We start from the raw sequence: 24,661 nt of genomic DNA on the forward strand, positions 1-24,661 counted from the left end.
TGCAATATCCAGGAACTTCCTTTCTTTACAGCTGACAACAGAAGATCTGTTAGGAAGATGATGGACCATTTTAGCATTCATACATGTAAGAATGAAAACATTTGCCATGCAAAGCCACGGAGGAAATCAAGCTCAGAATCAAGGGACTCTTAAAATTGTGCTTCAGCTAACTTTCGTTTCCTCCACCCTGCAACAAGTCTTTGTTCGGCCTCGGGATGCACAAGCAAGCACCTCAACTTAAACCCATTCTAGGATTGGACAGTAGTTCTTTAAATGCGTTAAAACAGATAATAGATCCTACGAACTGTTGTTGCTTTCAGAAATGAAAAACCTAAGCAGCTGTCTGCTCTTTTCCCTGGAGCACTGCATTCTCCACAATCACCACACTCTGAAAATTTTTACCGGATAAGCTTTTTTTTTTCCTGTTAAAGATTTTAGCACTTACTCTGGACTCCCCCGCGTGTTTTTTTCTCCTGGAAGAACAACTGTATTCTATACATAAAAGAAACACCTGACATCCCAAGGTGTCTCTGGGGCTTGGGAAAGTGGTTATTATAACAAAGTCAGTCAGTCCCCTGATGGGAATAAGAGAGCTGATGCTGCCTGGCTAAAACGTGGTCTCAGAAAGGTGCTGTTGTACACATTCAAAGTTTTGCTCAAATACCACCAACCACCAACAACAAAAGATAAACAGCAGGGTTCAGAATTAAGCGAGGAATGATTCTTTTTGAAAAAAAATTCTTTAAAAAAAGAAGAAAGCTGGTTTTTGACTTAGTCTCTATTTTGAACTCCAATGAGAGTCAAAGCAAACCATAGAGCAAAAGGCAGAATGTGACAGGTTCCCTGGGGGTTATTATTGTGATTATTATTATAGAACAGATGTATTTTTATTGGTGGGAGGAGGAGAAAGGTCTAACTCCAGCCCTTGCTTCTGCTCTTTTAAAAACCACTCACCTGACTTTTATTTGCAGCCACTTTGGCAAACAGGGCTTGAGACACCTTGGCCCTTTTCATCTCCTGTTGGATCTCGTCATAAATGGCAGCTGTGATGTTGACGTTGGCGCCATCCACCTTAATGGGGAGGTCTGTTGTCGGTGTCGAGGTTTTGGCCTACCGAGAGACCATGAAAATAATAATTTAAAAAGTGCTGCATTCAGCCTAGCCATCTGTGCAGAAATTATCAAAGGATTTCAGTCAGCTGATGCCAAACTGCATTAGCTACAAAGGGACACTTCCTGTCCATTATTCTAATCAGGTTAATTGTGATTGGAAATAATTGCAGTGCATTCCTATAGGACATGCAGAGTGCTGTCAACCTTGCTCTTTCCCTCTCAGTATCCTGGACGGTTCACAGGTAGACGGCTACCCTGGGCACAGAACTATAAGTCATCATCTAACTGCAAAGCAAGTGCACAAAACATACAGTTACCTTTTTCTTTCTAAAAATGGCACACCTTGAAGGAAGAGCCAATTCTTCCAGAGAAATGAGTAAATGGGTAGAGGTCTCTAAATAATAAATTATTACTCAATTTAATGCACTCCCCTGAGTCTCTCTCATTCTTTATTAAAGCTTTATGTATGTCATTCGAGTATGTATGGTTTCCTATCATTATCATCATTATGCTATCCAGACAGTCACCTAATTTCACCTAGGAAATCAATGGAAATGAAACAAAATTTCATTTCATAAAACTAGGCTTCGGAATGCCTTTGACGTGCTGTTTTCATTTTCTTAAACTCATATTGTAGTTTTATGTATTCTGCCGTGCTCGTTTTAATTGAATGATTTCCCATCAGCTTCAGAGACAAATGAAGGACAATATAGAAGGTGTCTGTACTTCCTGGGGTTAGGATAACCCTAAAACGTTTGAATCTACTTGTAAGAGCATTTGCTTGGTCTGGGCCCTACCAACTTGGCTGATGTCTAGTGAGAAGAGGCTGAACAGCCTTCTCAGAACCACCATCTGGACTCCAGGAAAGTCTGCACTGATCCTTGGGCTCATGAGCACTGACGGCTGATTTAGTCTAGGTGGGTTTTTTCCTTTGTTCCCCCAAGTTGGCCTTGAATTCCAAACCAAGAGAGTTGTCCTCACATCACAGGAAGAAAGGAGCTATCCAACGTTTCCTCCGTAGATGCCCTGAGCTGTTCCCCCACTGGATTGAGCAGCACCAGGTCTAAAGAAGGCATTGAATGCAGTTCTAGGGGCTCAGGGATCATTCTCAAAGGTGCCTTGAATCTGGACTTAATGCCCTAACTTTACATGAAGGCTTTTATTCCCAAGAAGGCTCAGTGATTTTGCCGTTCTCTTTCTGTCTCCATGTTTCACATTATTGTCTAACTACTGCATAATAATAATAATTCATGGGGTAGAAGGCATTGGTGGTTCAGTGGTGGAATTCTTGCTTTCCATGCAGGAGACCTGGGTTTGATTCCGAGACAAAGCATCTCACACTCAGCCACCACCTGTTTATCAGTGGAGGCTTATGTGTTGCTATGATACTGAATGAGTTTCAGCAGAACTTCCAGACTAAGATGGCTAGGAAGAAAGGCCTGGCAATCTACTTCTGAAATTCAGCCAATAAACAACCCTATGGATCACAACAACCCAATCTGAAACTGATCATGGGGATGGTGCAGGTCCAAGCGACATTTCATTCCACTGTGCATGGGCTGCACAAGTTGGGGACTGACTCGTCAGTAGCTAACGACAACAACATGGAATACTTTTTATGTGCCAGGCACTCCAGAAAATATTTTACTTTTGTTATTTCATTTAATTCTTTTAAGGACTCAGTGAGTTAGGCACTATTATATTCATTTTACAGAAGATGAAACTGAAAATAAAAGATACTCAACTTTCCAGAAGTACATGTAGTAGCAAGTGAACATGAAAGAACCATAATCTGAACTCAAGTCTTGCAGGCACCAATGCATGGGCTTGGGACCACTGTGCTTCACTGCCCCCCGAAATTCCAATTTATACTTGACCGCTATTTTTACAGGCATCCTCTTCCCCTCTAGTTTAGGACCTTCCTATAATAATCCAATTCTACGTATTTATTTTTCAAAAACTCCTTTTTCTTCTCAAAGTTTCTAGTTAACCACGGTGTTTTTCCTGTTAAATGCATGTTCTAGCATATCAATTCTGTTTTTCTCAACTCGGATTTCTTCATTTGTCCTACTGATGGTCTCCTCTTACCTGATGGTGAGAAATGACCTCATGTGAAATGCTCATCACAATACCTAATACACAGTAAGTGTTCAACAAATGATCATTATTATCCTTGAATTGTTGTTTTGCTATTAAGTTCACCAGTGAACAATGCCCAATTGAAGGACTATGAGAAGAAACTCTGGGCAGTTAATTTTGAATTTGAAATTTCTTCAATTTGTTTTTAAGCCATTAAAAAAGTGTTAATGGGTCCTGGAAAATAATCTATCTGCCTGCATCCACAGAAGACTGCCTGAGTGGTTTGGATGCTAACTCCAACTAAAAAGCTGAGTCACTGGGTACCATTCTAACATTTATTCTCACAATGGAAGCTTTAACATATTATTGAGATATATTTGTAAAGAATTTTGACTAGGAAATCACGAAGGAGCCCTGGCGGAACTGTGATTAAAGCGTTTGACTGCTAACCGAAAGGTCAGTGGTTCAAACTCACCAGCCACTACATGGGAGAAAGATGAGGGAGTCTGCTTTCATAAAGATTTACAGCCTTGGAAACCCTATGTGGCAGTTCTACTCTGTCCTATAGGGTCACTGTGAGTTAAAATCAACTTGATGGCCATGGGGTTTTTTGGTCTTAGGTAATCATGAAATGCTTTAAAAGATTTTAATAACTTCCCTTTTCTCAGTCTTTAACAGAAAAAGAAGAAAGTTGCAAAGAATCTACAAATGTAGATGTTATGACTGTAACATGTAAATATTTTGTATTTATTTTCAAAAGTCTCAAAAGTGTTGGTGAAATTAAATTATTATTAGTTTCCCTGTTATATTTGTCTCTAAAGACACCTTTATCTAGGAATTTCTTAGATGAGATTTTCTACTGTTTAAGAAAACCAAAATACTGACCCTGTCTGGTCTTACAAGTTGATCTGGCTCTGAAAGCTATCAGGTCTTCAAAAAGGTGCCTAAATTATAATCTTGTTAGAAAAATGTTTTTAAGGAGCTAAAAACACATGATCTGCGTTATTTTCTAACAAACAGGAATAACTTTCTGAGAAGAGCTACCTGGTTAAATGGCTAAGAAGCATGGCTGAACTCTCTTATGATGATTTAATGAGCTTTAAAAGTAGCAAAAATACTGGTGAACTTACAGAAGTAAACATTAGTATAAATTAACAGCTCACCCAACTCAGTATATTGTTGTGCTCCTAACTCAATATGTATGCCTTCCCCTAAAAAACTTTTAAATAAGAATGTGTCCACTATTAAGTGATGCCTTGACACCTGGTGAAATCAACAGGGCCTTGAGTGGCCTAATTGTAAGTTCTCCTCCCCACTTGCTCCCATGAACCAAAACACTCTCCTTATCAAACAGACCAGCTGCAGTTCCTTCTTATCCCTGAGCAACACTTTCAGGTCCCTGCCAGGCTGCAGAATTATTCAAACAAGCCAATCCCATTACAGGAGCCAGGGGAACCTCTCCCTCTTGTTACTACAAAGCTTGCTCTCCCACAGTCTGTTTGTTCAGTCTATTCCCAAGTGCAATGCCTGTGTGACCCTGTGTGGCATGCAGTGTCCCTCTCCCCCAGGCTGTGAGTCTATGTGATTTATAAACTGCTGCCAGTCTCATGTGTCCAGTAGTGGGGTGTCCTGTGTTCAGCCATCCCTGTAACCCAAGGCAGGGGCGTACTAACCATTAAGCCAGGTACGCGCAGACTTATTGGGTAATCTGTCTCTGTTCATTCCTCAACATCAAAGCATGAATGAACTCAATTGAAATCTTTTGAAAAAATATCTAAGTTGTGCTCAAAACATCATCTTCTGTGTGCAGGATATGGACCGTCTACTTCCTTTGGAGGTGGCTTATGATTTCAAGGCACTGCCTACTGCAACAGATATATGAAAAGTCTGCATTCTGTATGAATAAAATTATACACAGCTCATGCTAAAGGAGTGTCAGAGGGAAGGGTTAATGGGTGCTCAAGAGCATTTTTTAGGCTCAACTTTTAATTTATTGTAGTGCAAATATACACAACAACATTCACAAATTCAACAGTTTCTACATGCACAATTCAATGACATTGATTACAGTCTTCATGTTTCACAACTCTTCTCCCTTTTTCCTAATTATTCTACTACCATTGACATAAACTCAGTGCCCCCCAAGCTGGGGTAGATTAGCCAGTAAGCAAGGTACGCACAGGCTTACACAGGTTTTCTACATCTTTGACATGGTGAAATTGGGCACTAAAGATAAGTAAATAAGCCCATGTGTATCTTACTTATTGAGTAATCCATCCCTGACCTAGGGAAGGAATCCTCCCTCACCCACAGGGTAAATAGGAAGGGATCAAAACAAAAGGCTTGGTTACACTTATCCAAAGTAAGCTGTCAGGAGACTTATTTTTGGTTTAATGGTAACTAACACTAATAACTTACTAAAGACTAAAGTGTAAGTATCACAAACTTGGCAATGCATGATAAACCATCTTCAATTAAAAATCCATTGCAGAATGCAAAAATATAAAAGGAGTTAAAAACGTGTGGGGGGAAAAAGAATAGATTGCTTGAAAAAGCTCAAATACTTCCACTAGACCAAACTTCTGCTTCTATGTTTAATCAGTTCCTTGGAATTTACCAGAAAATAAGCTTATAAAACCAAAAGTACAGAATCTAAGCCAAAGAATCTTTTGGTGTCAAAGTACTCCATTTTTAGATTTGTACAAATGTGTACCTGTTACCTCTTGAGAATTATCATTCAGGCAGAACATGCAACCTTCCTAGCCACAGCAGAAGGGAGGGCTTTCTCTCAAATATACCGAGTTGTAAAACTTTAGGCGAAATAGGTAGCAGGTTAGAAATGAGTGGGCTCATTTCAGATCTGAGATGGAAATAACTCCTAAGTGCTTTGAGACCTTGATCCTCCAGTGAGTATCCTTCAAGTACACAGGCTTACTAGAATTATACATTTCCAGAGGGCCAGAGAACAGAATACTGTTAAAAGAACTTGGGATGTTGAGTCACCAAATCACTCTAGGAAGGAAAGTAATGAAGACTGACACTTCCACTGGTGTCCCTGGGTATCATAAATGGTTAGTGTGCTCTGCTGCTGACCAAAAGTTTGGAAGTTCAAGTCCACCCAGAGGTATCTTGGAAGAAACACCACTGAAAACCTCGGAGTACAACTCTACTCTGACATGCCTGGGGTCACCATGAATCAGAATCAACTCCATGGTAACTAGTTTTACTAGTTTTAACCACTACCATTTTCTAAGGGAGCACTGAGTGGTATCCCAGGCCTTCTGACATAGCCATTGCCTATCCATGCTTCCATTATGCACGGGTTTCTTCTCCAATTTGCCTTCTTCAGACTGCATAAGGTAGAACTTAGAATATTCTGTCTGACCTCTGCCCCCAATCACCCTCCTCTACCCCAAATAAACATGCAATTTAAGGAAAAGCAGTATGCTTGCTATGCAAACTCAGCTTCAACACAAACCTCCTAACCTAAGGAGATTACAAAGTGGCTACATAGAGACATCCTAGAGCCCTCCCTGGCTTGGAAGAATGGGACTTCCCTAAAGGGATGGAAATGGCATACAATATAGTAAGGGATTAAAAAAAAAAAAACCGTTGCCATGGAGTCAATAGGGCTCATAGTGACCCCATATGACAGAAGAGAACTGCCCATAGGGTTTCCAAGGAGGGCCTGGTGGATTCGAACCGCCAACCTTTTGGTTAGCAGCCATAGCCCTTAACCACTGCACCACTAGGGTTCCACAGTACAGGATAATCGCTATTATATGGTCAGAGATTCATATCCTCTAACCAATACATTCAGTGGATTAAGAAGTCTGTGAATGATGACCCTTAATTTTAGAGGGAAAACACAGAATCAGTGAAGGCAAGATGTACCCAAGGTAAAGAGTAGACAGCGAGTGAAGGGGGTATCTCACCTGGGGGGTTCGGGAGGAGCTGGGACTGCTAGAGGCTGACGAGACCATGCTCACGTTGGGGTTCATGCTCCGCTCTCTCTCGTCCTGGTATATGCGATCCCGCTCCACTTCCGGCAGATTGAGAAAATTCTGCATAGCCCTCAGGTTTACTAAAAGAGACTGAGAGGCCGTCCGAGGGTCTTCTTCCTTACGCAGAATCTCAGACAACAGTCCCTGATTAATTTTAAAAAAAGAGAAAAAAAAAAAGGCCAAGTCATATCTGCACAGATAATGCGTGTGACTTCCGTCTTCTACTCCACCTCCCTTTGTTTGCTATAACCAGCTGTGCTGTGATGTCAAGAACCTCAGTCTAATTCCTTAGGGTTCTCCAGCAGGAAGATTTGGTGGGAATGCACTTGCCTTCTGAGGGCTGTGCCTTATTTAGGGGCTGTTCTATTCTGGCACTTTATCATCCCTGCAGAGACGCCAACTAGCAAGGTAGGCGCTGGGGAAGAATTGTGAAACTGCAATTACCACCAGGTGCCTCCTACAAGTATTTCTGGAACTGTTAAAACTCTCTCTGCTTGAAGCTGGGAACACTTGTCAGTCCTGCTCAGCTTTACAAATCTGCCAAGTTTGGTAAATTTAGTTCCGACATTTAAACAGCATGGGAGATTTACATCGATTTAAAAAAAAAAAAAAAGTTTGGCTGAATTTCTGTGTGACCGGCCACTGTTTTTCAATGTAGATGTATCTTACAGCAAAAAAAAAAAAAAAAAGACACAAAGCAAATGGCTAGAACTCACGGAAACCCTCTGATAACTTCTCAATCCATACGCAAATCATAGGTGCCTTACATATGGACTGGAGGGCACCCAAACCTTCTTAGGAGATGCCCTCTTAGGAGAAGCTCTAATCTCAGCACTAAAAAAAAAAAAAAGCAATGCAAATATAGTCACAACCAGTGAAGGACTGGAGCATACCCTAACTAGTGTGTGCACAGAATGCCATGATAGGCTCAGATATTTTCTGAATGTATAGCTAAAAAAAAAAAAAAAAAAATTTTTTATAGCTGATCCAAATAGAAAGCTTTAAAACGGAAATGAGTGTTTGCATGTACCATGATGACAGAGAATACGCAAAGAAAGGGAGAAAGCTTCAAGCCTAGAGAAAAGTAATACGGACTCAAGACATGGGCTGGAGAATCGAGTTGGAACATTCCAGTACTTTGGGCAAATGTAGATCCATTTTCATTCTGCACACTTGTTAGATTATCACAGGGAGGCTCACTTTACATTCCCAGCTAATACTGCTCTCACGCCACTATGGGATGAGAGCCTAAGATTATCCCCTAGGAAGAGCTGAGATCTTGACCCTGCATCTTAGAACAATGGGACAATTCCAAATCGTAAAAGGTCACTTCTTTGAACAGCAGTAAAGTGGTACAGACACAAAAGACGTTTCTACTGAGGAGAAAATTAATGCAAAGGAAATTCTATCAGGTTTCTATAATATGATTTAAATATGAGAAGACACTGGATGCAAAAGGAATATACCATCTCTGGTTAACAGGATAAGGTACGTGATTTTTTAATAAAGTGTTACATTGTAATACAGTGAAACAAATGCCATTTATAAGGAATGTGCATCACATAGTCCTCAACACTCCAAGGAGGTAATCATCACTCAAAACATTACGCAAGACAATCTTACTCTAAGGAACCTACAAGTTGTACGGCATCTGATAGTTCTGCAACTTGGATGTTATGCTAATTTGATTACAGAGCTCCTAACTAATACTTGGTAGAAGCACTTATATAAGCACTGCTGGAAAGGGCTGGATAAGTGTGTGTGTGTGTGTGTGTGTGTGTGTGCGCGTGTGTGTGTTTCACACAGGAATGTCAGGATGGGGCTAAGAATATCCTACTGATAAAATGATTTAAGAAACTCCACATTTCTTGTCACACTTTTAGAAGCAACAAGTGAGACACTTGTCTGCCAGAAAATGTTACACAATCTAGGTACTGATTCTCTTTCTGAAATTAAAAGTTGGTTCTGCCTTAAGCTATTCTACGTACCACTTTCACTAAGCAACCTGAAATACTCAAAATGAGTTGTTGTTTCAAAGATAAATCTCCAAATAAATACGTGCAGAAGCAATAAGGAAATGGATTTAAATCATTACCCATGTCCCATAGCAATAAGACACTAAGATTGATATTTCCAGATCCTTCTTTGATGGTGAACCCTATACATAAAGAATGTCTTTCTTCCTTTCTCCTTCCTTCCTTTCTCTCTTGTAAGTTGCTTTAGTATTTTAACATATCTCAGACTATTAAAATTTGGAGGAGTCTTAGGGTCTACATGGATATATTTTTATGATATTTATTATTAGATTATACTTAACTCAAAGAAAAAATTCCATAAACTTATTCTTCCTCCGTGAAATAATTATCACAAGTTGTGGATTACAACAAAGATCTTGCATACAGGATAATGAAACAACAAAAACTATTGTTCTAATGTACCACAGCTCAAAATATAAGTTTGTTGGTTCCTAACCAGTAAAAGTCATTCAGAAGCATACAGTGTTTTCAATTATTTCTTGTTTGTTTTTTTTTCCACTTTGAAATTGTATAGTTTCTTTCTCTGCATTTTTTACATGTTGAATAACCATATATGAAATTAATCTATCTCTAGGAAAAATAAAGACAAAACATTCTTGAAAATGACTGCTCATCAGCATAATTTTTTAAAAGAATAAGACACAATATTTGTCTTTTAAGGGGCTGGTAGGATATATTGCTGCTGCCTCTGGTTCATTTGCCTAATTGAAGATAAAGTCTCAAACCAACAAGGTGGCCAGCATCGTCTCCATTTATTGCCCCAGAGAATTAGAACATTGTTCTAAATTATTTACTTATACTCTCATCTGTGGAGCTTATGGTCCCAAAGCAAGTTCTTTTCACCTCAGACATTTTCAATAACAAGTGGCTAACTGGTACCACAGAAAGTGTTTCAGTTATCCTGTTGAGACCTTTTTCTTTGTGGTTATTTAGGTGCTTTAAGTATTTAAACAGGGATTTAAAAAAAAAAAAATGTGGTCCAAATTCCTCAGGCTCATAAATGTAAAGGGAGCTTAGTTAGCTACTTAAAAAATCAGAAGAAAATTGACAGCATGACTTACATATGCCACAAATCACCCCATCTAATTATCCACATAAGTAAATGTTTATCAGATTGAAACTGTCTCGAATAGAACATAAATTAATAATTTATCTCACATAAATATTTCTAAAGCCCTTGCTACTATGTTGTCTGGCATTTTAATTATCAACCAGCTAGGCAGGAAGTGTCACTTGGACATTGCCATAATGCAGGCTCAGATATAGAAAACGTGACACGGCACCTGGGCACTGAGAAAAGATGTACTTTTCTGAAAAGTCATGAATGTTGAAAATGTATAATAAATAGAGAGAAATTAATAAATTAACCAGGATATTGCTTACTAAACTTTCCTATCAGTAATTATATTAAAACATATTGTAAATAGTGCGTAAAGTGGTCATTAAGTATTTTTCTCATCAAAGCCAACAGAGCCTTCTCAAGGGACAGATTATAACAATTCCCTCCATGGTGTTAGCTGAGGTTAGGTAAGACCAGGAAACATGTTGACTGAAAGGAGTAGAAGGGATATCTGCACAGACTAGAAAGACACCCAGCAAAATAGCTCTTGGGTTACCAGACATAAAAAAGGAGAAGGGAGTCAGACAAAGAGAACTTCTAACTGGCCTTTTCCCTAGACTATTAATGGTATTTATCTTTAAAGCATCATATTATTTCCAGCATCAGCAAAATTTTTACATAAGTCTGGCAGAACACTCTAAAGCGATTTAAAGTACGAAACGAGAAATAATATAATGCCATCTAGCTTGGTTGCTAATTTGTCTCCACAGACAAAGCAAAGAATTTTGGCTAAATTTTTAAAAAATAAAATTAAAAAATGAACATACTTATTATTTCTAGTATTTTCAGATAATATTTATTCATAACAAACTAAATGTCCCTACATTTTTTGAATCTGCATTTTCCGTCAGTGAGCTTTCTTATTTATGTTGTTATGGTTTCCAAATTTCTTCAACAATTTATATATTTTCCCATAAATTATGAGTGTGCACAATATCCACTTATACTATAAATGTTTGGGAAACATTACCGTGGCTGGCTTTATAAAATTTACTTCCAAGTTTCTGTACTAGCCCTTGAGGCCTTGTCTGGAGTGGGTGGGAAATTCTACCTTTGATGGGCCAAGCCCACTCTCCTTTAAGAAACACTGACCCTGAGTCCCTCTGAGCCCCTCAGGCCACTCCAGGGCTGACAGCAATAGTTAAGGTTACTACTGACTAGATTTTAGCAGATGTCCACTCTCTATGGCCCTCAGATCTTTGGTAACTCTCTCGGATTGGGTTATATTTCCCATTGGTTATCTAGGAAATTCCCAAACTCAATACACTTACCTCACCTTCCTGGAAACCCTGGTGGCATGGTGGTTAAGAGTTCGGCTGCTAACCAAAAGATCAGCAGTTCGAATCTACCAAGTACTCCTTGGAAACCCTGTGGGGCAGTTCTACTCTGTCCTATAGGGTTGCCATGAGTCGGAATTGACATGACAGCAATGGCTTTGGTTTTTTTTTTTAATCTCTCCTTCCATGCAGGAAGACTGGGTTTGATCCCCAACCAATGTAACTGAGGTGCAGCCACCACCCATATGTCAGCGGAGGCTTGCATGTTGCTGTGATGCGGAACAGTTTTCAGGAAAGCTTCCAGACTAAGACTAGGAAGAAAGATGTAACAATCTACTTTGAAAATCAGCCAGTGAAAACCCTTTGGATCACAATGGCACGATCCACAACTGATCATGGGCATGGCACAGGACTGGAAAGCATCTAATTCCCTGTGAACGAAGTGGCCATTAGTCAGGGCCAACTCCACAGCAGGTAACGGCAACATTACCAAATGAATGACAGATTGGTTCATTAATTCGTTTCTCATTGATGACTGGCACAAATCTCAGAAGGGATGAAAACACAAATAAGAGAGAGATTCAGCTCCCAAGGTGTTCGCCATCTGATGGGACAAAGAAGATTTTATGGCAAGAACCATAGTAGTACAATGTAAAAGACATCAAGTGTCATAAATGTGAGCTAGATCCAGTGCCATCTGGGTTCAAAGGAGGGAGAAAATATGTCCAACTGCAGGACTCAAGGAAGCCTTTTTGGGAGAGGTGGTATTTGACTTGGCTGGGACTTGAAAGATAGATAGAGTTGAATGTAGAAATAATGATGAGATGGGGGAGAGGAGGAATGATTGGGCAGTATTAGAACATTTGAAGAAAAAGAAATCTCATGCCTAACCCATAATACAAAGAGAAGATTCTATTTCCTTAATAAAAGATTTTTTTAAGTACAAGAAATGATAAAGTGGTAGGAGACATTTTGAAATGAAAATAATACAGTCCATATTAATATAATTCTGAACTACCGGAGTATATAAAACTAACCAGTATATACAACTACCCCCCAAAATGAAGTAATACTAGATAATCTGTTCAGCCTTTTTGTCACCTGCAACAAATTAGGCTTTCAATATGCAAAACATCTTCCTTCCAGAAAAACAAATGATCATGATTCCATTTAATTGTAATTTAATGAGGCATAATTTATTCTTTAAAGTGATATACACCAGGTGTGTACTGAGGAAACTGGCCCAGCCAAACCCCAGTGCTTCTCTTTAGAAAAAGTCTCAAACGAGCTGGAAACTGCTTTCATTTCTGTACATTTTGTTTCTGTTTGTGGCAGTTGAAGTGGGAGGTAAAAAGGGTACCTTTCAGTGGTCACACATTTATTATAACATGTACCTTTGAAGTAACTCAATCTAGTAAATACTCATTTACCATATAAAGAGAACAGTTTGAATATGTTGGTTTCCAATCTACCCAAAGGTAAATATTAGAATGTCATATAAACCCCAAAGGTCACTTATGTGCACTGCTGATTGCTATGCTAAAAGTAAAATCATATTCTTGACACTTCTTTAGAAACATTTAGATTACTTTAGAGAAAATAAACCCTATCCCCTAATAATTGGTTTAAATTACTAATTAGGTAATGCATGAACAATTATGTTGTTGTTGTTGTTGTTAGCTGCCATCGAATTCGTCCCCGATTCATGATGACCCCAGGTGTTACACAGTAGAACTCCATAGGGTTTTCCTGGCTATAATCTTTATTTATGCAAGCAGATTACCAGCCCTTACTTCCACAGAGCCACTGGGTGGGTGTGAACCACCAACCTTTAGCTGATTGCAAACTACCTGCACCACCCAGGCTCCTCTGAACAAATTATATAAGGTATTGAATGACAGTCCTCTTCAGAAATAAATTTACAACTCCTTAAAGATGCATGATTCAAAAACATACCTAGAGTTTTTAACAGAAACACATGGTGCTATAATCAATCAGCAAGATTTAAAAAAAAATCTGAGATCCTTTCATTATACAGATTAAAATCACAGAAGGTCAGAGCTGGAAGAGGCCTTGATGCTCCTACAGACCAAGCCTCCATCATGCCCCAAGCATGACCTGTCACATACTTCACTTGAAATTACTTACAGTGAAGGCAAAAAAATTTTCTCCAAAGGTACTCCTCCTGTTTCACTACCCCCTTTTGCATGCTTATGTCTATTAATTTACACAGCATTCTGAAACGCCTGGGTCCAGCCAAAAACTGGAATCCTCACAAGAAAGCCAGGTAATACATATTCCTGGCCTAATCACAGTGAACTCTTAAATTTCAGCGGCTAACCCAGGGTGAGCTGAAGCAGTGAAATCAGTTGCATGACTGTAGAAGGTGTTGACACCCTACCATGAGAAAGCTGACCCAATGGAGTCCTTTCTCTCCTAATCCCCCATCTCATTTCCTTCTAGATGCTCCTGAGAGCATTTTCTCCTCTGCTCACAAATATAAAGAGGCTTCCTGGGTCCCATAATCATAATCTACAACCCTACTATGAACCTGCCTGCTGAAATTCATTTGTGTAATACTAAAAACATTCACACACCCCCACGCTCCCCAGCGTATTGCTTAGCCATGAAACCAGAATACTTAGTCTGATTTGAATAAAAGGTATACAGGTCACAACAATGACAATTTGATTTTTATTATTAAAAATGATGGGTTAAATCCTCAAAGAAAATGTCGTTATTGCATTAGTTTAATAAAACCTCTCTTTTATTATAATATTTCTTTATTAGGAAAGACAGCCTATGCACGTGGCATTTTTGTAGGATAGGGGTGGACAGAATTGAGCATCTAAAGGGAATTAATGTACTTTGCAAATATAAATGCATATACAAAAGTAACATTAGCAGACAAATGTTACAGAGATGAATGTTCAAAAGCTCTGTGTATATAGGTGTAGATGTATGTATACTCCATGTACATCTAAATATACATATTGCACTTAGTGGCTAGAATATAAGAAAAGAGGGCTCTAGAAAGTACTGAATGCAGATTTTATATGTTTCTGAGGAGTGGGACTCATATCTTTGCTGAACAGCCAATAGCAGCGCCTAGTAGGCCACATTATTGAAAGCCTGACTCACATTATACCAAAGATCTTTTCATTCAGCCTATTGAAAACAATTAAGATAATCGAAACTAAAATTTGGGGCCATGCAAACACCACTTTAAAACCAATATTCCATGTACCCAAAATCTGCAATTTATGAAATGAAGCACTCCCCTCGCAGACAGCTTTCTTTCTGGTGCATATAATAAAAAACTTCACTTGTGCCACCTGACACATAAGAATACAGTGAGCATGGAACACATAGCGAGTGGGTGCAACAGAACATTCTTGAAACTAAAGCAGTCTGAGCTATCTTAACTGCAGTACCTATGTCCAAGCCACACTTGAGCATACACAATGAGGAACTTAGCCAAAACCAGACTCCTGGCAACTTCACGATTTTTTACTTCCTTAATCTATGCAATGATAGATGCAAGTAGATAAACAGCTCCATCTCATCATGTTCCCCCTTATCTCTTCCCCTCCTTGTCATTAGAAAGTCTCAGATACTGGAATAGGGGGCTACACACAATCCAAGTCAAAATTTTCTAAACACATTAGCACAAAAAAGCAAACAGAACTGAACAGGTTCCCTTTGGAAACATTTTACCAGTGGTGTTCTCAGCTCTGGGCACGTACGTGGTTTCTACTAACACCTCAAGTACCTGGCACCATGACTATTTCATTCACAAAGTTTGGGCCACTGTTATTCCTAGTTTCCATGCGTGTTCACTGTAACAACTGTTGGCAATCTGCCCCCAAAATTTACTAGCTTTGGCTACTTTGTCAAAACATTGGCAAAAATAGCATTTTCTGAAAAGAAAACAAAAGAATTACATTTACTGAATATTCATATCTCAAATGTATCAAATGCATTCAGATATAAGGAGTAAAGCAGTCTATTAACATACATGTTAGCTCTGTCCTAAAATAACTACAACACATTACTCTCTCCTGCCTAGATGTTTTCCCATTAACTTCAATCACCTACAGGGTCAAGGGCATCTGCTCTTCCACAGCACCTGGACACACATTGCAGTACTTATTATATACTACACTGGGGGTGCTAATTTGAAAGACTGTTCCTTGTACCTCCTTTAAGAAGGGGTTGTGACTTCTCCATGACAGCAGAAATGATTCAGAATAAAGTGGTTATGACTGTGAGTTCTGAAGTCAGACTTTCTAGGTGCAAAATTGGCCTCCAATTGGACAAACCTGTTGTCGTCAAGTTGATTCCAACTCATAGTGACCCTACAGGACAGAGTAGAGCTGCCCCATAGGGTCTCCAAAGAGCAGCTAGTGGATTCAAGCTGCCAACCTTTTGGTTAGTAGCTGAACAATTAGACAAGGATTAATTAATTTCCCTATGCCACAGTTTCCTCACCTGTAAAATGGAGTCCCTGGGTAGTGCAAACAGTTAACATGCTTGTCTACTAACTGAAGGTTGGAGATTCGAGTCTACCCAGAGGTACTTCAGAAGAAAGGCCTAAGGATCTATTTCCAAAAAATCTGCCATTGGAAACCCTGTGGAGCACAGTTCTACTCTGACACATGTGGGGTGGCCACGAGTTGGAATCGACTCGAAGGCAACTGGTTTAAAATTAAGATATAAGTCTACTTCCCTCACTGGGTTCCCAAAAGAGCTTAAAATAGTACCTGAACATACTAAGTGTTCTAGAAATGTTAGCCATCATTAGAATGCCTAGCATAGTTCCCGAATGCTTAATATTTGTTAAATAAGTAAATACAGAACTAACACCAAAGTACAATTCTCATTTTAAATTTGTAACTTTAAATATTCAAGGTACTCCACTTATATTTTGCTAAAATGTCTCCCCATAGAGAAGGCAGAAAATATAAAAAATAACTTTTAGGAAATGGAATAATTAAAATATGGGGGGAGAGAAGAGGGTATAATGAGAAACTGAATAAGCTATATAGTGAAATAACCATAAAGATATTCAGGGATAACACTAAACTAAGATATTCACTTTATGCTTCAGAAAAGTAAAAATTATCTTTAAAAAAAAAAAAAGCTTTTTTTCTTTAAGTAACTTTGCAATAATTTAAAATAAGCCTTAATCTGTGCCATTGTTTAAACTTGGATCACAATTCTTAGTGGATCTTGAAACTGATTTATCAAATCATAATTAGTTTTTTTATGATGAAATGGAATTAAATAAATCAGAAAATACCAGAGTGTTTCATACATGGCAAGGGTATTGTTTCCTGAAGGTTTTGTTTTGGAAATATAGAGATAAAGACAAAGATGGAAATGAGATAGAGCTAGAGATGTAGGTGTGTGTGTGTATGTGTGTGTGTGAGAAAACACCAACCCATGATGTAAAAAAAGTGTTTCCTACTGGGTGGTGTAGTCAGAGAAGTTTGAAAGTAAATACTATAGTCCACAGTGGTAATTTTAGGCACAAAAGTTATAGACAGAATTTAAACAATGTTGTCACTTCCAATTGACTTCAAATTGATTCAATTATATTTTTCTCACAGCATTTCTGGCCTTTAAACTCAGTTCCCTTTATTTGAACAAACATGCACTTAACCCCAGGCCAAGTGGTCATCATTTAATCAACAGCCATAAAAGGAACACTCCTTGTGTATGATTTTGATTTTTTGTTTTGTTTTTTCATTACATTGCTTTAAAGAAGCAATGCTGAGAAGAAGTATATAAATAACGGGATCTAAAGCTAGAATTTCCTTGTTTTTGTATTATAAAAAATTCCACTTTAATTATGAAACATCACCCAAGATTTGAGGAGACTAGCTGAGTAGTGGAAACCCTGGTGGTGTACTGGTTAAGAACTATGGCTGCTAAGCAAAAGGCCTGCAGTTTGAATCTACCAGGCACCCCTAGGAAACCCTATGGGGCAGTTCTACCCTGTCCTACAGGGTAGCTGAGTTGGAATTGACTCCGTGGCAATGGGTTTTTTAATTTTTTTTTTAGTTAAGTAGTAAAACAGTAGGCTTTTACATTAACTGTGAAGGTCTCTCCTGAGACTGACTCAATAGAAGAGAAATAAAGTCTTTATTGGGGACAGAGACCCCTATCTGTGTAAAATGAGTTTACCACTCCTTGTTAGAAAATGGTGCCAAAAGCTTATAAAACCATCAACAAAAGAGAGAAAAACCTGAATTTTCTATAATTAGTACCCCCCCCAAAAAAACTCATTGCCTTGAGTTGAGTTAATTTCGTTTGATTCACAGTGATCCTATAGGACAGAGTAGGACTGTCCCCATAGGGTTTCCAAGGCTGTGATCTTTACAGAAGCGGACTGCTACATCTTTTTCCCTTGGAGCTCCTGGTGGGTTCAACCTTTTGGTTAGCAATACGCGCTTAACCACTGCACGACCAGACCTCCTTTTAGAAATAGAGAAGGTTGACTCACCTGCTGTTAGTCATTCACATTTACATACTCTCCTATTTCACAAACAATGCCATCTTCTCCCTGGAAGCTGCTTAGATTAGCCCTTTAACCTAACCAATCCAGGTTTTTTGGCCTGAGAGAGCCTAAAAACCCAAAGGTGCTAAATAATCATAGTTTTTATACATGTAGTGAAATCACTACTTAGAGGGCCACCCTCAAGACACTGCTATCCTGGGAGATATTAATACTATTATAATCTTTCAATCTATGAATTCAAGCCACTGATTCTGAAATGAAAGATTGCTTATTTTATGAAGCAAGCGGGGCCATCCCTTCCTACTTTATTAATTTAATGTTCTGAAATCAAAAGAGGGTATATTATTTACTTCAAAACCCAATAAAATGTTCATGCCTGATCTGCGGCATTTCATATTTACAGCCCTTCTTTCAATGGGTGGACTTCCTTTTTCCTCATGGGTTTCCTTGTCATTTTATAACCAGTTCACTGGACCATGGAGTCCAGACACCTGGATTTACATTTTTTTTTTTTTTTTTCTGTTACTGTATGGCTTGCTGAGAGCCTGTATCTCTATTGGATACCGATGACTGAGACCAGATGCTGGCAGGGAAAGAATTCAGAATCTCTTGGAAGTAAATTTTTCTAGAAAGATAAGCTGTGCATGTAATTAAATTATGCCTATCTTTGGCTAACAATACATATAAGTCAAACACAGGAATTAAAAGAGAAGTTTCTCTTCCGTCCCCACGGGCCACCCCCCCGGAAAAAAAAAAAAAATGACTAGCAATGTATTGAAGCTCAGACTCCCAAATATTTTGGTTGCCAGGATTTTCATTTTGCTGCTACGCACAACTCCATGTACAAAGCATAATGTTTATCAAGTCCTTGGACATTTTTAACCCCAATAATATGTGGGGTTCATACACCATAAATACTGTGTCAATAAAGCATAGAAGCAAAATCCACATCATTTCACACAAAGACATTTTCATTTCCAGTCGTTGGTTGGCCTTACTGCCAACTTTCCAATCATCAACTAATTTTCCAATCCACTGAAAACATTCTCCAATTGCTAAGTGACTTCATAAATTTTACTTATGATCTCAGCCTTAAGGTTCTTTAAAGGGTGTGGCTTTGATGAGCAAATAGCACTTTGTTTTTTGTTTGTTTGTTTTTTGTCTTGTTTACAAAGTCTCATTTAAAAAAAAAGTACTCAAACGAGGACAGGCCAACTAAATGAGTTCCGAAAGGATCTTTAGAACCTTCGCTAACAGCTAAGGGCAGGATGCAAAGCTTTCTCAAGCAAGGACTTCAGCAAAAGGTCGTGAAGTGTATTAACTCAGAGACTTTTTCACTGAACTGAAGAAGGAGCAAGATACCAAGCTGAAGACCTACTGTTACAGAATAACAGCACATTTTACAAAACATATCTGTGCTTCGACTGAAAACATGCTTCAAAGAACTGGCTCAACAGAGCTACCTGAGACACAAAATTAACCTGAAACTTTCTGAGTTATGACATGGTCTGCTAGAGAAAAAAGAAAAACAACTTGACTACATAAATAATGAATGTGGCCCAAGCCTCATTTTCAAATGATACAAGCTTCTTGCTGTTTTTATGTGTAAGGATGCTTCCTGAACTCAACTACCAAGGTAAGGGGACAGAGGAGCTGCGAACCACAGATTACGTGAGGATCATACCCCTTTTCTGGCTAAATTCTAACACTCTCACTCACACGTGGCAGGACATCCATTCCAATGGATTTAGCCTGGTTTGGATCAAAGCTTCCTCTACTTCATTTAACAGATTTGCTGAGATGGAAGGTCTCAGAGGAGAAACAATGTTAGTAAATGGGGGATTTCTGAATATATGAATATGTAGGTCATTGGATCCTTAAATAAATTAAAGAATAGTTTATCTATTAAGGAAGACTCATTGTACATATTTTATGAAACCATGCTTATTATAGGTTAATGGACATCCCAGAACCATTCCTCAGTAATAGCAAATCTTTTTTAACACTGTCATAGGCCTCTAATTAATTTTTTAAGTCTATAAAATGGCAAGGAGCAAAATAACACCTAAGGTTAGGCTTCATAATCAAACTGTCAAAATGCAAAGATATAAACAGCAAAACAGTCAAGCAATTTATTTTATGTCCATAGGCCTAGCAGGTAAAAATATGTCAAAACTAAAATAAATTCAGAATTCAAAAAAGGTAAGAATGATTATGCAAAAAAAAAGAGAGAGAGAGACATGATGGAGCACTGCCTAATCTTGCTTCTCAAGGTTACTACTCCCACAGACATCAACTGCATCACTGACAGAGCCCTGGCGATGGGCAGGGCCCAGGTGCACAGCTACGCTGCTGCGCATATACCTAAGTCACCATTCAGACACACTAAGAATGATTTCATTTAAGTCACGTTTGGCGAATCTCATGGAGCCTCCAATCCTGTCTCTCTTACCTCTGTTCTTCTCCTCTCCCTTCCCTTTCTCTCCCCACTCCCCCTACTTTTGATATTCATAAGTAAATCCGGCCAATAGCAGTATCAATCCATTGAATTATACAGTTATAGGAAGCTCAAGTTTAAAATAATAATAGTAATAATATTTTCAAAACAAAAGTAAATCTGGCCAATAGCAATATCAGTGCATTGAATTACAGAGCTATAGGAAGCTCAAGTTTCAGATAACAATAGTAATAATATTTTCAAAAGTATTACATACAGTAAAAAATCTTACACTATTCACATAATATCTTGCATATGGCTTGTGAAGGGAATGGGTGTAATAGTGAAAAAAAATTTTTTTTGATATGCTTTATTCAAACTACAACGCCATGGCATAACCAAATGCTAATTAGGCTAGCAATGGCACTGACCTACAATCTGGAATGAAAAGCAGATCCTGAGATAAAAATTCCTGTACAGGTGATTTATTAAGGAAGTGCTTCCAAGGAAAACAGATGAGTGAATAGTAAAAGCAGGACACGGAAGGAGGAAAGCCAAGCCAGCCTCTGGCTCAGCCTGACCCTGAGATCTTTGGAGTGGAAGTTACGTCTCAGAGACACTCCTACTATAGAAGGCAAGTGAGCCGGGCTTCCATCCTCCTGCATCCATCAGACATGGACCAGGCATTTCTGGCTCTCTGCCAGTATGAGCAAAGCAGGCTCCAGCAGCCTGAGGGGAGTCCTTTGAATAAAGAGCAGAACAACAGATACAGGCTTTCAGAAGTGAAAACATGAGGGAAGAGGGCTGGGTGAGGACAACAGAGGTGGGGAGCATCAAAAAGGTAAAAAAGGAACTGAGGGGACTAGAGCAGAGCAGGGACTTTATCTACATTAACCTTCTTCTGCCTTAACCTTGACCTTACCACCTCACTTTGTGTCCAGAAATCAAAATGCTTAGAAATGCATCATGGGATCTCCAGAATATTAATGACCAGATCAGAAAACATCTTACCACTTTTACCTTACTGTTCTTATGGGTCCCATTTGCCACAAAGGTCTTCAGAGACATGAAATATTCTTTCAAAAGACTAGTAAAGAAGAAAGTGGTGGTAGATACTCAGAATATATTTTATATAAGCTTATAATAGCAAAATAGCCTTCTGCCATTGTAAAAGTATGGACAGGACACAACACTCTGCTATACTTTGCATCTTGAACTACGTTAGTCCCACGTCCATGCTGGAGATCCAACGTCTGCCAGGGTACTGCCTACCAAATGTGATGTTTCCCTTGCTCAGAATATGTGACTTAATTTTATGTTCTTAGTTAGATGGTATATGTTTGTGTTAACAAACCAATAGCAATAATAGAAAAGAAAATAATAGAAATAAAAAAATAAATAATAAATAAGATTGGCAAAAAGGTTATCTATTCCTGAGTCCAGTAGAAGTCAAGGAAGACCTTGTCATGAAGAGTAGATGGAGAGCCACATTATCAAACAAATGTATCTTATTTTTTAAAAAGATATATTGGTTAAAATAAAAATGCATTAAAACAAATATCTCTATTCCCTTAATTGTTATTTTACATCATCATTCAAGTGATATACTTTCAGTGGCAATGGCTCAGATTTACAAAGTAATTAATAGCTTCTCTTTGGAGAATTGGCACTTTCAAATGTTATTTATTATGAATCTGAGTTTTTCGTCTGAACTGAAAAACTAGGTATATACATGTTTTTACAATTCTAGCTTTATTTATGAGTGTTGTGCATATGATTTCATCTTCTACACACGCACACACATAGATTGATTCTCGGTACAAGCATCAATCATAAACCCAGAAACACAAATAGTAGGGTGACAAAGCGCATCAAGTTGCTTTGGTAATAGATGAGTAATAGAGATCATGAGCTATTTCTGGAAAATATTCAATGAACTGGGGATATGCTACATATTAGTGAAGTAAGTCTGAGGTTCACTTTAGGTTTCCATTGAAAATGAATGTTACGATTCTATTTGCTTTGAGGGAAAAAAAAAGCTGAGATTCTTTTCTGATCTAAAAATCAAAAATTTCTTCATTATCTATAAAGTTGTTGTTATTTCGTTATGATAGCTTAGAAATTATTATATTATTCATAGATCTATGATTCCACACAAAAGAACCTCAACATTTGGAAAATCCAGTGGTTGATTTCACGGGGCATAGCACACCATATTTTCCATTTAACAATGCTGCTGGTAAAACCCAGCTGGCCAGCTTTGCTGTTAGTGACTACAGTACATATACAGCAAAAACAATCTGTCTGCTGACCTCCAGCTTAAGTTCAAACTATGTCATTCTGTCAATACCATCTACCTTGATTAGGTTGGGCTTTATACACAACAGGTTATGATCCCTGAGGGATGAAAAGCTTTCCCAAATTAAAAGCAGAATTTTAAAAGGAAATACTCATACATTCCTATGCAGTTTCCATTTGATATCCTCAAGGCTGGCCCATGAACTCAAGCTCATGTTGATTGGAAGTGAATGTTTCTTTCTGGGTGTAGCCATCTCACAAATTTAATGGCAGGAGGAAAATAATAAAATGTGCTCCATGCTTCAATTAGACCTTTTATAACTTGGTATTTGAAAGATGGCAGTGCCAAAGAAAAATCATTAATGCATAAAAATAGACAAAAAGGATTGTTCAGGAGAAGACAGCCCTCCAGGAGTCTGGGGCCTTGGCAGAGCACACCCTCACACCAACATGGTCTGTTTTTTGTCAAGCCTCATTGTGAGACTTCTCTCATGCTTCATGCTATTTGGATAAAATTTACACTATCTTTGCTTCTAAAACGCAAAGTAATACACCCATGCTTTCAATTTTCTCCTCAGCCAAAAAAAAAAAAAAAAGGAGCTGTATATATAACCTGGCAATAATATGTTGGCTAGCCATGAATGATAAATGAAAGAACACATACAACTGCAAAATGCAGAGTCAAAAGATGCATCCTTCCCATTTGTATTTTGAAATACCATGCAAAAGACTTGCTCAAAAGGACTACAGCCTTTCATAACCTCAGTCCAGATAATTATGGACACACGAACGCTGCCTGAGTACTTTGAGTCGTTAGTAGAAAGTGGTGCAGTGACGTATGGAACATGTGCAGACCTCTCTGAACCTCTGAACTCATTTTCAAAAGATGTAAAGAGACTCTGTCAATAATAAAAAGAATGCATAAATTAGCGAAGAGTCAAGGGAGCAAGAGATTTCACTCCTCTTGGTCTCCTGCCATACCTAATCTGTCAGCACCAACCTCAAACAATCCCACTGTGTTTCTTCCCTGCTCTACTCCTGCAGTTCCAGCTTTGCTGAAGATTGTTACCAAACCACAGTGGTTGGTTCCATTACTAACTCATGCTGTTTAACTTCAGCTGAGGCTACCAACTACTTCACAAATTTTCATTGACTCCCTATCACACTCAAGCTGTCAACCACTTCTGGCTTCCCTTTGAACAACAAATTTTAGAAAAAGTAATTTACAGCTCCTGCTTCTGTATCCTCAAGAGCTTATCACTCCTTACCTCTTGAATTCTGGCTCTTGACCCCACCACTCCAGTAAAAGTATACTGTAAAGTTTGGCCAAGACCTCTCATGGCATGGTTTCAAGCTACTTTCTCCGAGGCTTCTCAGCTTCCCACATGTGGGCCAGTCTTCTCTGGAAACTCTACTCATATCCTCTACAACTCCCACTACTATTCTTCCATCTTTACCTGTCCCCAACTTTCCTAGTATTTCTTCTCTTTTCCTGGTATGTAGTGATGGTAGTTGTTTCTCCAGCTCTTTCCCCGACTCTAAGTCCCAGGCTCTGTCAATAAATTTCTAATCTCTTCTCCTAACCCTGACAACAATCCTTAGCACTAAATTCATGTTTTAAATTATGGCTACAAATCTTCACTTAAGGAATCTGTCAGCACTTCGAAGTCCAAGCCTTACTCTAATCATCTTTTTCTATATCGTCCTTGATGCTCTTAAAATTTTCACCTCTATTCTCTCAGTCGCCAGGCTCAAAACCTTAGTCTTATCTTTAC

The 24,661-nt window shown here is 38.5% G+C and overlaps 1 protein-coding gene across 2 annotated transcripts in view; it reads right to left on the reverse strand.

Annotated features, from left to right (window-relative positions):
- SATB2 (SATB homeobox 2) overlaps positions 1-24,661 on the reverse strand; it is a 199,190-nt gene that overhangs the window by 50,270 nt on the left and 124,259 nt on the right. For both annotated transcript variants that reach the window (XM_049887752.1, XM_049887751.1), the window contains 2 exons: positions 7,127-7,339; positions 955-1,110 (listed from right to left, as the gene is read on the reverse strand). In XM_049887752.1, the coding sequence (XP_049743709.1) occupies positions 955-1,110; positions 7,127-7,339 (369 nt within the window). The remainder of the gene's footprint in view (positions 1-954; positions 1,111-7,126; positions 7,340-24,661) is intronic.

The sequence above is a fragment of the Elephas maximus genome, chromosome 6 (assembly GCF_024166365.1).
Source record: "Elephas maximus indicus isolate mEleMax1 chromosome 6, mEleMax1 primary haplotype, whole genome shotgun sequence".
Classification (NCBI taxonomy): Eukaryota; Metazoa; Chordata; class Mammalia; order Proboscidea; family Elephantidae; genus Elephas; species Elephas maximus.